We start from the raw sequence: 16,633 nt of genomic DNA on the forward strand, positions 1-16,633 counted from the left end.
CATTTCTTCTGTTCTGTTTTTGTCCTTATGTGTTTGGCATATATCACTAGTGAAACCATCTGAGCCTGGAATTATCTTTGAAGAAAGATTTTTAAATTACTCATATTAATTTCTTTAATATCTTCCAATTTTCATTTTTGTTTGTCTCTTGGTAAAATGTAAGTTTTTAAGGAATCTTTCCATTTTATATTCATTTGCAAATTTTGCAAAATTTAAAATTGGCATAAAGTTACACACAATCTGCATAATTATCTTTTTAAATAGCTTTTAAAGTGTGCAAGTCAGTGGTTTTGAGTGTATTCACAAATATGAGCAATCATCACCACAGTTAATTTTAGAAATTTTTTATCACCTCAAGAAGAAACTCTGTATCCTTTAACTCTGATTCCCTAACCCTTGTCTTCCTCCCAGTCCTGGGCAACCACTTAGGTATTTCATGTCTCTATAGATTTCCCTATACTGGACTTTCATGTGAGTGGCATCACATAGTGTGTGGTATTTTGATTGGCTTGTTTCATTTAGCATAATGGTTTCAAGATTCATCCATGCTGTTGCATGCATCATTCCTTTTCTGTGGTTGAATTAATATTCTACTGTATGAATATACCACATTTTGTTTAGCCATCTGTCCACTGATGGACATTTGCGTTGTTCCCACTTTTTGGCTATTATGAATAATACTGATATAAACATTCATGTACAAGTTTCTGGGTTGGAAATATATCTTAATTTCTCTTGGGTGTATATATCTATATGTAGAATTGCAGGGTCATATGATAACAGTATGTTTAAACACCTGAATTACTACCAGACTGTTTTCCAAAGTGGCAGGACATTTTACATTCCTATCAGTAGTATTCTGATTTCTTGATATCCTTGCCAACACTTGTCATCTGACTTTTTGATTCTAGCCATCCTACTGAGTATGAAGTAAAGGTCACACTGTGGTTTTGATTTGCATTTCTCTGATGACTAGTGATGTCAAGTATTTTTCCATGTGCTTTTTCACTATTTGTATACCTTCTTTGGAGAAATGAGCATTCAAATCCCTTGCCCAATTTTTAATTGGATTTTGTCTTTTTATTATTGAGTTGTAATTCTTTATATATTCCCGATACAAATCCCTTAACAGATATATTGTTTGCAAATATTTTCTCCCATTCTGTGGGTAGACTTTTTACTTTATTATGTTCTTTGAAGCACAAACATTTTTAATTTTGGTAAAGTTCAATTCATCTGGCTTTTTTTCTTTTGTTGTTCATATTTTTTGTGTCATATCTGAGAATCCTTCACCAAACCAAGGTCATGAAGGTTTACCACCATGTTTTCTTCTAAGAGTTTTTAGTTTTAACTGTTACATATGTCTTTGATTCATGTTGAATTAATTTTTATACGGTGTGAGGCAAGGGTCCAACTTTATTCTTTTGCATGTGGCTATCCAGTCATCCCAGCACCATTTATTGAAGACTATCCCTTCCCTCTTAAATGGTCATGGTACGCTTATCAGAAATCAGTTGACCATAGATGTAATGGGTCTATTTCTGGACTCTCAATTCTATTCCATTGATCTGTATATCTATCCTTGTGCCAATCAGTACCACACTATCGTGATTTCTGTTGCTTTGTAGTAAATGTTGAAATTGGGAAGTGTGAGTCTGCCTACTTTAGTCTCCTTTTTCAGGACTATTTTGGCTATTCTGGGTTCCTAGCAATTCCATATGAATTTTAGAATCAATTGTCAATTTGCACAAGGAAGTCTGCTGGGATTCTGATAAGGACTGTGTTGAATCTATAGAACAGATTGGAAAGTATCACCATCTTAATAATGGTAAGTCTTCCAATTCATAAATTTTGGATGCTTTCCCATTTATTTAGATCATCTTTAATTTCATTCAGTAATGTTTTACAGTTTTCAGAGCTTATGATGTCACTTCTATTATTAAATTAATTCCTAAGTATTTTATTGTTTTTGATGTTATTGTGAAAGAAATTGTTTTCTTAATTTTCAAATTGTTTATTGCAAGTGTAAAAAATACAATTTATTTGCATATTGATCATGTATCCTGCAACCTAACAGAATCCATTCATTAGTTTTAATAGTTTCTATTTTTGTTTGTTTTTGTTTGTTTTGCGTTTGTTTGGCCATGCCACGGCTTTCAGAATCTTAGTTCCCCCACCAGGCATTGAACCCGGGCCATTGCAGTGAGAGCGCTGAGTCCTAACCACTGGACTGCCAGGGAATTCAATAGTCTTAATAGTTTTTTAGTAGATTTCTTAGGAGTTTCTATATGTAACATTATGTCACCTGCAAATAGAGATTTATCTTTTCCTTTCCAATTTGGTTGCCTTTTCCTTCCCCCTAATTGCCCTATCTAGAACCTCCAGTACAATGTTGAATAGAGTGGCAAGAAAATTTTGTCTTGTTCTTGATGTCAAAAGGAAAGCATCCAGTTGCATGACTGAGTTGATATTAGTGGATTTTTCATAAGTGTTCTTTATCAAGTTGAGGAAGTCCCTCTACTCCTAGTTTATTAAGTGTTTTTATCATGAAAGGATGTTGAATTTTGAAAAGTGCTTTTTCTGGATCTAGATGATCATTGCTTTTTATTCTACTGATATGAGATGTATTACATTGATTTTTAGATGTTAAAGTACTTTGCATCCCTGGGATAAATCCCATTTGGTAACTGTTATGGGCTGAATTGTCTCTCCCCACCAAAAAATTCACATGTTGAACCCCTAACCCCTAGTACCTCTAAGTGTGACTGTATTTAGTGATAGGGACATTAAAGAGATAATTAAGTTAAAATGAGGCCATTAAGGTGGGTCCTAATCCAATATAACTAGTGTCCCTAAAGGAAGAGTAGATTAGGACACTGTTTAGGCCATACAGTCTGTGATATTATGTTATGGCAGCCTTAGCAGACTAATGCACTCCAGGTATATAATTCTTTTTATATGTTAGATTTGGTTTGCTAGAATTTTGTTCAGGATATTTGCACCCACATTCATAAGAGATATTGGTCTGAAATTAATATTGAAATTAATGTGTGTCTCCTCTAGACAGCCTATCATTGGATCATGTTTATTAAGCCAGTCTGACAATCTATGCCCCTTATTTGGATTGTTTAATCTATCTACATTTAATGTTTTCTTAATATAGTTGGATTTATATCTCCCATCTTACTTTATGTGTTCCATATGTCTCATGTCTTTTTTGTTCTCTATTCATCCTTTATTACTTTTTTCTGCATTGAGTGAATATTTTCTAAGGTAGCATTTTAATTTTTTAATGATCTTTTCATTATATTTTTTAGGTTTTTCTAGATGGTTGTTCTAGGGTTTAACATACACATCTTGTCAAAATTAGCTTTGGATTTATATCAGCTTAGTTTCAGAAATATATTGAAATATTACTCCTATATAGCTCTATTCACTATTTCCCCCTTCTGTAGTATTATTTTTATGTAAATTACATGTATTACTGTTACAAAATATAAGAAAACAGAGCCATAATTATTACTTTTCATTTTGTCATCATTTGCTTACATTACAGCTTTGTTCCCATCCACCTCCTGTGTGCTATTACTGCCAAATACATAACACATATATTACATTTCTGTGTCATAGATCCAATAATACATTATATACATGTTATTTTATATAATCGTTTTTCAAATCAGTTAAGAGGGAAAAAAGGAGGAAATGCACTAATAGTTGCATTCATTACATGATATAATAGTTGTTGTAATTACATAATTGTGTTCACTGATGTTCTTTGTATGGATATGAATTACCATCTGAAGTTACTTGTTTTCAAGCTGAAGAACTTCCCTTAGTATTTCCCGTAAGGTGGGTCTGCAAGCAATAAATTCTTTCAGTTTTTGTTTATCTTGGAGACTCTTTATTTCATCTTCATTTTGGAATAATAGCTTTACTGGATACAACATTCTTGGTTGAGCTTTTTCTTTAACAACTTCAAATTTGTTCTCCTCTGCCTTCTGGCCTCATTGTTTCTGATGAAAATTTATCTGTTAATCTTATTAAGGTTCCTTTGTACATGATACACACTGTTTTTCTCCTGCTGCTTTTAAGATTTTCTTCTTGTCTTTGACTTTCAGCATTTTTACTATAATATGTCTGCATTCATTCATTCTTGGACTTCACTGAGTTTCCTGGATATGTAGGATATTGTTTTTCATTAAATTTGGGGTGTTTTCCATTATCTTTTTGAATATTTTTTCCTTTCCTTTTGTGTCTCTCTTCTTCTGTTACTCCCATTATGCATATGTTGGTGTGTTTGATGGTGTTTGATGGCTCTATTCATTTTTCTTCATTCTTTTTTTTCCCACTCTGTGTTTGTCTTGAATAATCTCTATTGATCTATCTTCTAGTTTGCTAATTCTTGCTTCTGTCAGTTAAAATCCATTGTTGAGCTCCTCTAGTGAATTTTTAAAGTTTCAATTATTGTACTTTTCAGCTCCAGAATTTCCATCAGTTCTTTTTTATAATTTCTGTCTCTTTATCGATATTTGATGTAACATGATCATACCTTCTTTTACTTCTTTAAAGCATAGTTTCTGTAATTCCATGAAGCTATTTATAATGGCTTCTTTTAAATCTCTGTTAAATTTGACATTTGCTTCCTCCCACAGACAGCTTCTGTTGCTTTTTTTCTTGAGTATGGGTCATACTTTCCTATTTCTTTACATGTTCCACAATTTTTTGTTGGAAATCAGAGATTTTAGATAATATATTGTAGCAACTCTGGGTACTGGAACTTCCCTCCTCCCTAGAGCTTGTTATTGCTATTTGCTTGTTTATATTTTGTTTAGTGATAACCTGGATTATTTTAGTGAGGTCTGTTTTCCCATTGCAGGTTGAACAGTGTCCCTGAAAAGAAGATATGTTGAAGTCCTAACCTCCAGTACCTCAGATTATGGAAATAGGGTCTTTGCAGATTTAACTGAGTTAAGATGAGATCATTAGGGTGAGCCATAATTCAATATGACTGATGTCTTTATAAAAGGGGGAAATTTGAACAGAGGCAGAGGGAAGATACTGTGAAGATAATGGGGAGAACACAATGTACAGAGAGAGGATTAGAGTGATGGATCTACAAGCCAAGGAGTGTTTGGGGTTATCAGAATCTAGGAGAGAAACAGATACTTCCCTAGCATATTCAGAAGCTGCACACCCCTGCTAACACCTTGATTTCAGACTTTTAGCCTCCAGAAGTGTGAGACAATAAATTTCTATTGTTTGAAGTCATACAGCTGTTGGTACTTTGTTAAGGCACTCCTGGGAAACTAATATGCCCCCTCCCAACACCTACCCTGCAGTCCTGTTAACACATTAATGTTGCTCCTCAGGGAGGTGCAGCTTTGGGTATGCCCACAACCATCCTGCGATGACAGAGCTACTGGTAGGGCTTTCTTCCACACTTACTCTGACCACACTCAGCTGTTAACTTCACTAGTCGGCAGCTGATTGCTCTATTGTTTTCAACAATGCCCTGGGGCATAAATGCCCTGGGGCAAAATAAATTCTCTACAGACTAATCCAATCAAATTGTGGCTCCTTCCAGGGAAGTTTCTGATGCCAATGTTCAATATTTATTCTCACTACAGGAAGGCTTCTCTTGCTGAGGAATTGCCTTATACCCTGTTTCCCTATAAACTAGGTAGCCTACAGTCTAGGGTGTATCTTCATTAGATCAATTAATTTCCTTGCAATTGCCTTTTACCACTATGTCCACTGTTTTTGAGGGTGTTCATAGGTTTAAACTTCTCCATGCTCTGCTGCAAATAAAGCTGGTTCCTTATGGAAGATATAAGGAACTATCTGTTGTACAGCTTGCTTCTCTCCCCAGATAATATCTCTGCACCAGATCTCTGGGGTTGACAGTGGAGACAATGGTAAGCTTCTCCATGAGTGACAACCTCACTCTAGGTGTTGAGTGCTCCATGGAGGGAATAGGGCAGTAGCCTGAGGTCTTCTCAGCTTGCCTCTCCTGACATGGAACATGATCTCATGGACCAGGGGAAGGCCCCAGGATTCTCAGTGTGCCACACCCAGGTAGAGCTCATCAGTGGGGGTTATTATGGTAAAATGCATACATTTTTCATCTTAACCACATTTAAGTGTTCATGGCATTAAGTACTTTCACATTGCTGTGCAGTCACCACCACCATCCATCTCCAGAACTTGTTTTAAAAATCTCAGAAAGGGCTTCCCTGGTGGCGCAGTGGTTGAGAGTCCGCCTGCCGATGCAGGGGACACGGGTTCATGCCCCGGTCCGGGAAGATCCCACATGCCGCGGAGCAGCTGGGCCCATGAGCCACGGCTGCTGAGCCTGCGTGTCCAGAGGCTGTGCTCTGCAGCGGGAGAGGCCACAACAGTGAGAGGCCCGTGTACCGCAAAACAAAAACAAAAATCTCACAAAACTGCAAATTGTACCCATTAAACAATAATTCCGCTTTACTCTTTCCCTGGTGACCACCATTTTACTTTGTCTCTATGAATTTGACTACTCTAGGTATCTCAGATAAGTCGAGTCATACAGCCTTTGTCCTTTTGTGACTAGTTTATTTCACTAAGTATAATATCTTCAAGGTTCATCCATATTGTAGTATGTGTTGAAATTTCCTTCTTTTTAAAGGTATATACACACATACACTTTGTTTATTCATTCATCTGTTGATGGAAACTTGGGTTGCTTCCACCTTTTAGCTACTATAAATAATGCTGCGATGAAAATCGTTGTACAAATATTTGTTCAAATCTCTGCTTTCAATTCTTTTAGGTACAGACCAAGAAATGGAATTGCTGGACGATATGGTAATTCTATTTTTAAATTTTTGAGGGACAATAATACTGTTTTCATAGCAGCTGCACCATTTTACAATCCTACCAACAGTGCACAAAGGTTCTAATTTCTCTATATCCTCATCAGTACTTGTTATTTTCTGTTATTGTTGGGTTTTTTTTCATAGTGGCCATCCTAATTGGTGTGAGCTGGTATCTTACTGTGGTTCTGATCTACATTTCCCTAATGATTACTGGTGTGATGTTGAGCATTTTTTCATGTGCTGTCAGCCATTTGTATATCTTCTTTGGAAAAATATTTATTCAAGTCCTTTGTCAATTTTTAAAATTAGGCTGTTTGTTGTTGAGTTGCAGTTCTTTATATATTCCAGATATTAACTTGTTATCAGATATATGATTTTCTAATAATTTTCCTCATCCCATGGGCTGCCTTTCACTCTGTTGTTGTGTCCCTTGATGCACAGAAGTTTCTAATGCTTGATGTAGTCCAATATATCTATTTTCTCTTTTGCTGTATATGCTTTTGATATCATATCTAAGAAATCATTGCCAAATCCAATGTCAAAAAGTTTTTCCCTTATATTTTCTTCTAAGAGTTTTATAGTTTTAGATCTTACTTTTAGGTTTTTGTTACATTTTGAGTTACTTTTGTAAATGGTGTAAGGTAAGAGTCCTACTTCGTTCTTTTGCATGTAGATATCCAGTTCTCTTAACACCTTTGTTGAAAAGACACCATTGCATGGTCTCGATATCCTTATTGTGAGGGTTTATTTCTGGGCTCTATATTATTTCATTGACCTATATGTTTGTCTTTTCTTTCTTTTCTTTTCTTTTCTTTCTTTCTTTTTCTTTCTTTCTTTCTTTTTTTCTCTTTCTTTTCTTTCTTTTCTCCCTTCCTCCCTTCCTCCCTTTCTTTCCTTCCTTCCTTCCTTCCTTTCTTGATATCCTTATTATTTCTGGGCTCTATATTATTTCATTGACCTATGTCTGTCTGTCTCTTTCTTTCTTTCTTTCTTTCTTTCTTTCTTTCTTTCTTTCTTTCTTTCTTTCTTCCTTTCTTTCTTTCTTCCTTCCTTCCTTCCTTCCTTCCTTCCTTCCTTCCTTCCTTTCTTTCTTTTTGGCTGTGGTGGGTCTTCATTGCTGTGTGCAGGCTTTCTCTAGTTGTGGTGAGTGGGGGCTACTCTTCGTTGTGGGCATGGGCTTCTCATTGCGGTGGCTTCTCTTGTTGTGGCTCTAGGCACACAAGCTTCAGTAGTGTGGCTCGCGGGCTCTAGAGTGCAGGCTCAGTAGTTGTGGTGCACGGGCTTAGTTGCTCCACAGCATGTGGGATCTTCCCAGACCAGGGATCAAACCTGTGTCCCCTGCATTGGCAGGCGGATTCTTAACCACTGCGCCACCAGAGAAGTCCCTATATGTCTGTCTTTATGCCAGTACTACACTGTGTTGATTACTGAAGCTATGTAATAAGTTTTTAAATCAGGACGTGTGAGACCTCCAACTTTGTTCTTTTTCAAGATTGTTTTGGCTATTTGGGCTCCCTTGATAGGCCATATGAATTTTAGGATGGCCTATCATCCATCCCAAATGTCACTGGGATTTTGATAGGGATTGCATTGAAGCTGTAGATTGCTTTGGATAGTATTGACATCTTAACAATATTAAGTCTATGAACAAAGGATGTGTTCCTATTTATTATTGTCTTCTTTCAGCAATCTTTATAGTTATCAGTGTACATATCTTTCAACTCCTTAGTTAAGTTTATTTCTAAGTATTTCATTCTTTTTGATGCTATTGCAAACAAAACTATTTTTCTTGATTTTCTTCTTAAATTATTCATTGCTAGTGTATAGAAACAATAGATTTTTGTGTGTCAATTTTCTATCCTGCAAATTTGCTGAATTTATTAGTTCTAACAATTTTTTTAATGTGGAATGTTTAGGGTTTTGTACATATAAGATTATGTCATCTGTGAACTGAGATAATTTTACTTCTTCCTTTCTACTTTGGATGACTTGTATTTCTTTTACTTGCCTAAGTGCTCTGGCTAGGACACCCACTACTGTGCTGAATAGAAGTGATGAAAGTGAGCATCCGTGTCTTGTTCCTGATCTTAGGGGAAAAGCATTCAGCCTTTCATCACTGAGTATGATGTAAACTGTAGGTTTTACAGATGGCTCCTGAGGAAATCCTTTCTCTTTCAAGTTAGTTGAAAGATTTTATTTTTAATTTTTATAATCATTGGATATTGAATTTTTCAAATGCTTTTTCTTTATCTGTTGTGATAATCACATGGATTCTTTTTCAATCTACTAATAAGGGGGAAAGTACTGACTTTTGAATATTGGAACAATCTTGCATATATTATCCCCACTTGGTCATGATGCATTATACCTTTTACATAGTGCTGTTAATACTATGTAATATATATGTATAACATACACGTAATGCATATAATGTGTACGTAATATGTATATAATTATTATGGACTGAATGTTTGTGTACCCCCCAGATTCATATGCTGGAACACTAATCCCAGTGTGAGATGGTATTGGGAGGTGAAACTTTTGAAAGGTAATTAGGTCATGAAGGTAGAGCCCTCATGAATGAGATTACTGTCTTTATAAAAAGAGGCTAGGGAGCTAGCTAAATCTCTTTCCCCCTTGTGAGGATACAATAAAAGTTGGTGGTCTGCAACCTGGAAGAGGGTCCTCACCAGAACCTGACCATTTGTCACCGTACTCTTGGACTTCCAGACTCCAGAACTATAAGAAATAAATTTGTTTATAAGCCACCCAGTATATGGTACTTTACTACAGCAGCCTGAGCTGACTAAATAATTCTTAAGGTCATGAGTAGACTTTCTTCATTCCACTCTAATGTTCTTACTACCAATAATGAATTATAGGCGCCAACTGCCAATATTATGCTGTAAGATATGTTATATGGCAAAGATTCTAACAAAATCAATATATCAATACAGGCATACCTCATTTTACTGTGCTTCACTTTATTGCACTTCACAGATACTGTTTTTTACAAATTGAAGGCTTGTGACAACTCTGCATCCAGCAAGTCTATTGACACCATTTTTCCAACAGCATTTGCTCACTTTGAGTCTCTGTGTCACATTTTTGTAATTCTCGCAATATTTCAAACTTTTTCATTATTATTATATTTGTTATGGTAATCTGTGACCAGTGATCTTTGATGTTACTATGACTTGCTGAAGGCTCAGAGGATGGTTAGCATTTTTTGGCAGTAAAGTTTTTTAATTAAGTCACGTACGTTGGAATTTTTAAACATAATGCTACTGTACTCTTAAGAGACTACAGTATAATGTAATAATTTTTATATGCATTGGGAAGCCAAAAAAACTCAAGTGACCCACTTTATTGTGATATTTGTGTTATTCAAGTGGTCTAGAACTGAACCTGCAATATCTCTGAGATACGCCTGTATTAGAAGTTATTGTTTCAAAGCAGCATACTTTCTACCTTTAACATTTCAGTCAAGTTCTTCCCAGTGTCATTTTCAAAAAAAAACTCAAAGTATTATGAATTAATAAAGAATATTACCCGCATGGCTGTCTTTGTGGAGGAAATATTCATTTTTTCTACTGTTTTGGGGTCAGGTAGAATCACCATGTTTTTTGACCCAGGCATTCTGCTTTGGTTTGCACTAATATATCCTCCTTTCATTTGTGCTCCTTTTGCTGGGCCAGTAAAGATAATAGACCTCTTCGACTGTGCGCCAGTGTTTCTATATCAGGAAAAGAAAACATAACACTGAGGATCCAGGATTGAAGAAAAATTAGCCAATGATAAAAAAGTAGATTTTCATTTAGAAACATGGAAACAATCTAAACATATAAACAAGAAAAAAATAGTAGCCACTTGAGAGCTCATTATGTGTAAGCATAGTTCTAGAATGTTTACAAGCACTGTGTCACTTTTTCCTCACAATAATTCTAAGAGGTTGCTATAACATTATTTTATATAAAGTCACAGAGGCTTAGAGGGAAACATTCTTACTAGAGTTGAAATTTGAACCCAGGCAGTCAGATCAAAAGTCTACACTTATTTCTCTGGGTCTCAGTTTCCTTATCTGTAAGATGAGGATAAAGATAGTACTTAATTCATTGGTTATTATGAGGATTAAATGTATTAATTTCTATATTATGGTTAGGAAATGCCTGACACATAGTAAGCACAAATGAGTGTAGAGCGCAGTTTTGCAGGCAGATTGAAGAATGAGTAATAAAACCTGGGAAAGAATATCATGTTCCTGCCTGAACGATTACATAATAATTCTTAATAAGAGAAATTATAATCAAAATATTTGTATCCAGGAGAAAAAATATGATTTCACTTTTGGATCAATTCTCTAAATTCCTTAAGACAAAAACCTAATCATTCTTTCATTCTAGTACTCTGATTGTACTGCAGACTTCTATAAAATAAGAATGATCACCCCTTACACTATAAAAAGGCATTGTGTTTCCAAAGAAAACATTTTAAACAATACTTTTACTTTCCTACTCATAAAAGGTCAGACAAGAATAAAATACTTTAAAATGACAACAATCTACTTTTTATATTTTATTTTTCTTCATGGCATTTAGTACTACCTGACACTGTTTGTTGTCTACTCCTCTACTAGAATGTAAGCATCTTTAGGGCAAGAACTTTGTCTTGTTCATTGCTATATCGCTAGCACACAGGACAGTACCCAGTATATTGTGGGCACTATTAGTATTTTTTAAATAAATGACTAAATGAATTCCATTCATACTATTTCAAATTTACATTCTTTTAAAGTATCATACCCTATCCTCCCTCCTTCAGTCTCTAAACGACTTTAACTCCAACATTTCCAAGGAAACCAAATTAATCAATGAGGTAAGAATTCCTTAAATTTCTCTACCTTCATTATATTCTTCTTTCATATCCCACAAACTCATCTAATCCATCCTTATTTCTTTCCTCCTCTTTCAGTTCAAAAGTTGCTCTTCTTATCTAAGGTTAACCTTTCTACCTGTGCTCTGAAACCTGTCTGTCACTACTTTTCTCAGGGACTCTTTTCCTTTGTAAAAAAAAATTTTTTTGGCCATGCCGTGTAGCTTGTGGGCTCTTAGTTCCCCAAGGACGGAACCCAGGCCCTCAGCAGTGAAAGCACTAAGCCCTAACCACTGGACTGCAAGGGAATTCCCATCTCAGGGACTCTTCCGTCAATAATTCTTGGTCTCCTATATCTTGTTTCCAATCTTTTTCCCTTCAGCATATAATTGTACTCCAGTCATCTCTTCAACTTAAAAATCCTTCCTTTACCTATCTATTACTAGTCTTCCACTATCTATTACTGTATCTCTCCTTCACTTTTTAAAATATTAGTCAATAATCCTGTCTATGTCCTTACTCCTCTTATGCTCCATAATTCACTACAATCTAATTCCACCCTCTCCTCTCCTACTGCAGAGACTACTTTCATTAAAATCACCTAGTCTTGTCCTTCAAATTGTCAGATCCAAAGGACTCTTTCCAGTACTTATCTTTGTAGCATCTGACGTCAGTTGACAATTCCCCCTTCTTCTTAAATTTGAGTTCTCAAATTGGTTTCTGTAACATAACTGTCTCCTATTCTTCACCCTCCTTGTGACCTCTAATTACCTGACCCTTCCATTTTCTACCAATTACTCAGTACCTTTTAGGTTTCTCTTCTTTCACTATTTAATCCAGTATCCACAATTCATCAACTGAATCACTCTTTTACCATTACCTTCAACTCTTATTTTCTTTCTCCCTTGAGCTTTGCCCTACTATCCCTACAAAATACAGTCTGTCCATTCTATTCTTCCTCTTTACTATATCATCTGCTTATTCCCATGGTCATACATTTGACCTTGTCCTTGTCAAGGAGAAATACCCCTCAAATACTTCATATCCCCTTGCTTTATATTTCTCCTCAGTACTTCTTACTAACATATCTGTTACTTATTTATCTTATGAATTAGATGTTCCCCACCCAACCCTCCAACCCTGAGAATCTAAATTCCACGAGACTAGGGACTTTGTGTTATTTTGTTCCCTGCTGTATCCCTAATGCCTACCATAGTACCCAATACACAGTAGCTGCTTAATAAAAAATTGTCGAATGAATTCCCAAATCATTACATCCAATTCAAAACATTCTCTCAACCTTCATACTCAAATGTTTACCAGTCTACTGGGTAGCTCCAGCTAAATGTCTACTAGACATCTCAAACTAAATAGATGCATAATGAAATCATATCACATTTACTCATAAACCAGCTCTATCTCTTTTATTCCCTATAGGGACCAAATAGAAATGAATTAGCAAATGATGTTGCATTTACCAATTAGGTAGTTACTGTGATCTTATGAGACTCATCAATAAGCTCTCCCAAATCTTCAGACTATAAGTTTCATGGGAAGGAACCATGTCTACCATGATAGCCCCAACTCTTAGTACTCTGCCTGACAGAGTGGGAAATTAGATTCAGAAAATACAGACTACTTTAAAAAAAAAATGAACTAAGTACCTGTAGCCAATTATGTTAGAAATTTATGGTGCACATCTAGCTATGTTAAAAAAACAGATGCTTTCAAAAGAGCCAAATTAGTGGGCAATAAATAGGATGACTTTCAGGAGATATTCACTTTGAAAGTTTTGCCTGAAAAACAGTCATGATACAAGAGGTAATGTAGCTGTACATTCCTGAGTTTTCTGAAGCAGGGACCTAATCTATTTTGTTCACTCATATGTCTTCAGTACCCAGGGCAGTAGCTGGAAAATATAAGGCATTCAGTTGGTACCTGTAGAATGAACACCATGAGCACCTGATGACCACTTCTATGAAAAAAGAGACTAATGACATTAAAAGCATGCTACACATACATAAATCTCACTATGAAAAAAATAACCACAAGAGGAAAGAAGGAATGGCTTAAGAAAAAGTGTATTAGCCACTTCTTCGTTTAATGAGATTAAGGTAAAAATTTCAATCTAAACCCAATCAATTACTTTCATTTATCCAACTGTTATTCATAAAACACTTACTGTACATAAGGCTACATGCTGGCAGAGATACAATATGAATCAGATATGGGCCCTAAGGAGCTAACCGTCTAATAAGAGATAAAACATATATATGATTACAATGCAAGTACAAAATTGTATTTGCCTCAAGACTTACATGTAAGATGAAATGAAAGTTGTGGTAAAGATTACCTTGGGTAAGAGGAGTGAGCAGAGAAATCATGAAGATGGCATTTGAGTTAGGCTTGAATGTAGGTCAAATTCAAAAGAAGTACAGGGGCCCGAATGTATATGTGTGCTTGTGTCTGATGCACATGCAGGTGAGGAGGGATGAGGACAGGACAGGAAATGCACCCTGAGCAAAGATCATTGTGAACGATGACAGTAGGAAAGCATGTGGTATATACAGGGTATCTTAAATGATTCAATTAGAAGGAAATTGAAGGAAAACAAAGTTAAGCTTTGAAAAAATAAAATGGCCCGGCTAAGTCTCTGAAATTTACTACACAAGCATGAGAGTGCCTTTGAATGATTTTGAGCATAAGAGTTAACTGCTCAAAACTATGCTTCAGAAAAATTTAGCTATATTCAGAACACACTAGAAGCAAGACGACCATTAGTTAAGATGCTATGGAAATAGGCCAGATGAGAAGTAATCAAGGCTTAACCTGGGGTGGCAAATGTAGAAATAAAACAAATGCTAAATACAGCATGTATTAAGCATATCTTTTTATTTTCTGTATTTTGATGTTTTAATATCTAGGAACTTGCTAACCCTTGAGGGACTGCCCCTCCCAGGGCTAATCAATTCTTATACATAGTAAGGGACTTGCCTACAAGCAAACCTTTTATACGCAAACCAACCAATCCAGAGTCCATACCCTCAACCATCTCCTTCATCAGGCTCTCAAAGAGATCTCACTCTCTGGGTCACTATCCACTTGCCCTAATCACTGTAGGGACAGGAACCAGACAACTAGGGATAGTCCCTATGCCCAGAGCCTTTTGAAATTATTCAAACAAGCTATTCCTACACCTGCTTATTCCGCTTTGTCCATTTCTCCCCATGGGAACCACAATAAAGCTTCTTGCCCATGTTTTCCACTTGCTAGTTTTACCTCCTGCTCAGCACTGGTGCTTCCTCATGTGGCCCCACTATGTGGTACAGCATGCCATGTCTCCTGATTCTAGGGATCTATGAGTATTTAAAAAAAAAAAACAAACCTTCTTCCTTCATGATAGTTATTTCTGTGTCTATGTACCCGATTAAAACATACCCCAAGTACCCTTAAACCACAGATACAGAACAAACAGGACTTAATTGATAATAACAATGCCACTTAAAATCTAAACTTCAAAGTACTTCCACTATATTTGTTATTTAATTCTTTTATTTATTTATTTCATTTTTTTAAAATGGAAGTATAATTGACCTACAGTTCCAGGTGCACAATATTGTGATTCAATATTTCCATACATTACAAAACGATCACCACCCTAATTCAATTCTTATAATAAATTATGAGATATTTAATTGCCATGTTTTACAAGTGAGAAACTTAAAACTCAAAGAGATCAACTTAAATGCCAAAACTCATCCAATAACTCACAGACTATGTGTTCTTGAGCAAGTTTCTTAATCTGTTTCTTTCCTCATATGTAAATTAAGGTTAATAATAGTATCTGCCTCAAAGAGTTAAGGCGATGATTAAATTAGTCATTATTTCCAAAGCACAATAAGAAGTTAAATTGTAGACATGTTCAAGTTTAGATATTATGAGTGATATCCTGGTGGAGCTGTTTGGTAGCAGTTGAAAATCAAGAGGAAAGTGAATTTCAGGGAACAAAAGTGAGAACTGGAGATACAGATTTGAGAATCTTTCATGGAGATGATAATAAATGAACTGAGTCCCAAAATAAAAACCTAAAGATACAAAGAGAAGGTAATAGGGCCAAGGAGAGAAACTGGAGGTAGAAAGAAAGTAAAACCAGAAAAAAGGCATCTTTGCCAGTAGTAAGTGAACCAATTCAGGGTTGGTTCAGGGTTAAGGAGGGGAAGATTGATATTGTCAAATGCTGCAGAGAGGTAAAGAGAAAGCCCATTGAATTTGGTGACTTTTGAAACCTTTAGGTTACTCATTATTGACCTGAGTAATTTTCATATAGAAATGGAGACAACAGACTGCAAGTGTTAAAGAGTAAACACAGATACTTCTGGTTTCTGGTCTGACGTGTAAAGGCCATGAAAGACATCAATCCTGTACTCACAAGAAAAAGGCTGAGCAAACTGAAAATCAATGGGTCTTCTTAGGTCCATCAGAGAATTGAGGTTACAGGCAAACCCTCACATTGAAAGACTGAGATGCAGGAATAACAGAATCACAACTTACTGGGAGCAGAAACTGCCACTAGAGCCAACAAGTGGTAGGAAAACCTAAAGGGTAATTGCCTAATTGCTGGAAACTGAGTGTAGACTAATTCAAAAGAGAAAAAACTGCTGGGGGCCCAGCCTTAGGGAGCTCCCCCCAACAACACTTTTATCAAGTTTTACCTTTACACACTCCACCAGGCTCTCAGGATGAAGATCAGAGTAAAACTCCCTGATAGTTCCAGCAGGGGGACAGGAAGTAACCATTTTGAAATATACCTGGAATGTTCAGTTATCCTTAACAAAGGCCTGCCCTCAAGGAAAACCATTTTACCAGAGCCTAACCAGTGTGGGGGGAGGGAAATAACCTACTCGAAGTCC

The 16,633-nt window shown here is 35.9% G+C and overlaps 1 protein-coding gene across 1 annotated transcript in view; it reads right to left on the bottom strand.

Moving 5' to 3' along the window:
- The window catches only part of DNAI4 (dynein axonemal intermediate chain 4), a gene marked incomplete at its 5' end in the record, with an annotated part of 124,703 nt that overhangs the window by 104,418 nt on the left and 3,652 nt on the right, over positions 1-16,633 (bottom strand). Inside the window, 1 exon segment of the mRNA XM_079922893.1 lies at positions 10,404-10,587. Coding sequence (XP_079779019.1) covers positions 10,404-10,587 — 184 coding nt within the window.

This window comes from Stenella coeruleoalba, assembly GCF_951394435.1.
Source record: "Stenella coeruleoalba genome assembly, chromosome: 1".
Taxonomy (NCBI): Eukaryota; Metazoa; Chordata; class Mammalia; order Artiodactyla; family Delphinidae; genus Stenella; species Stenella coeruleoalba.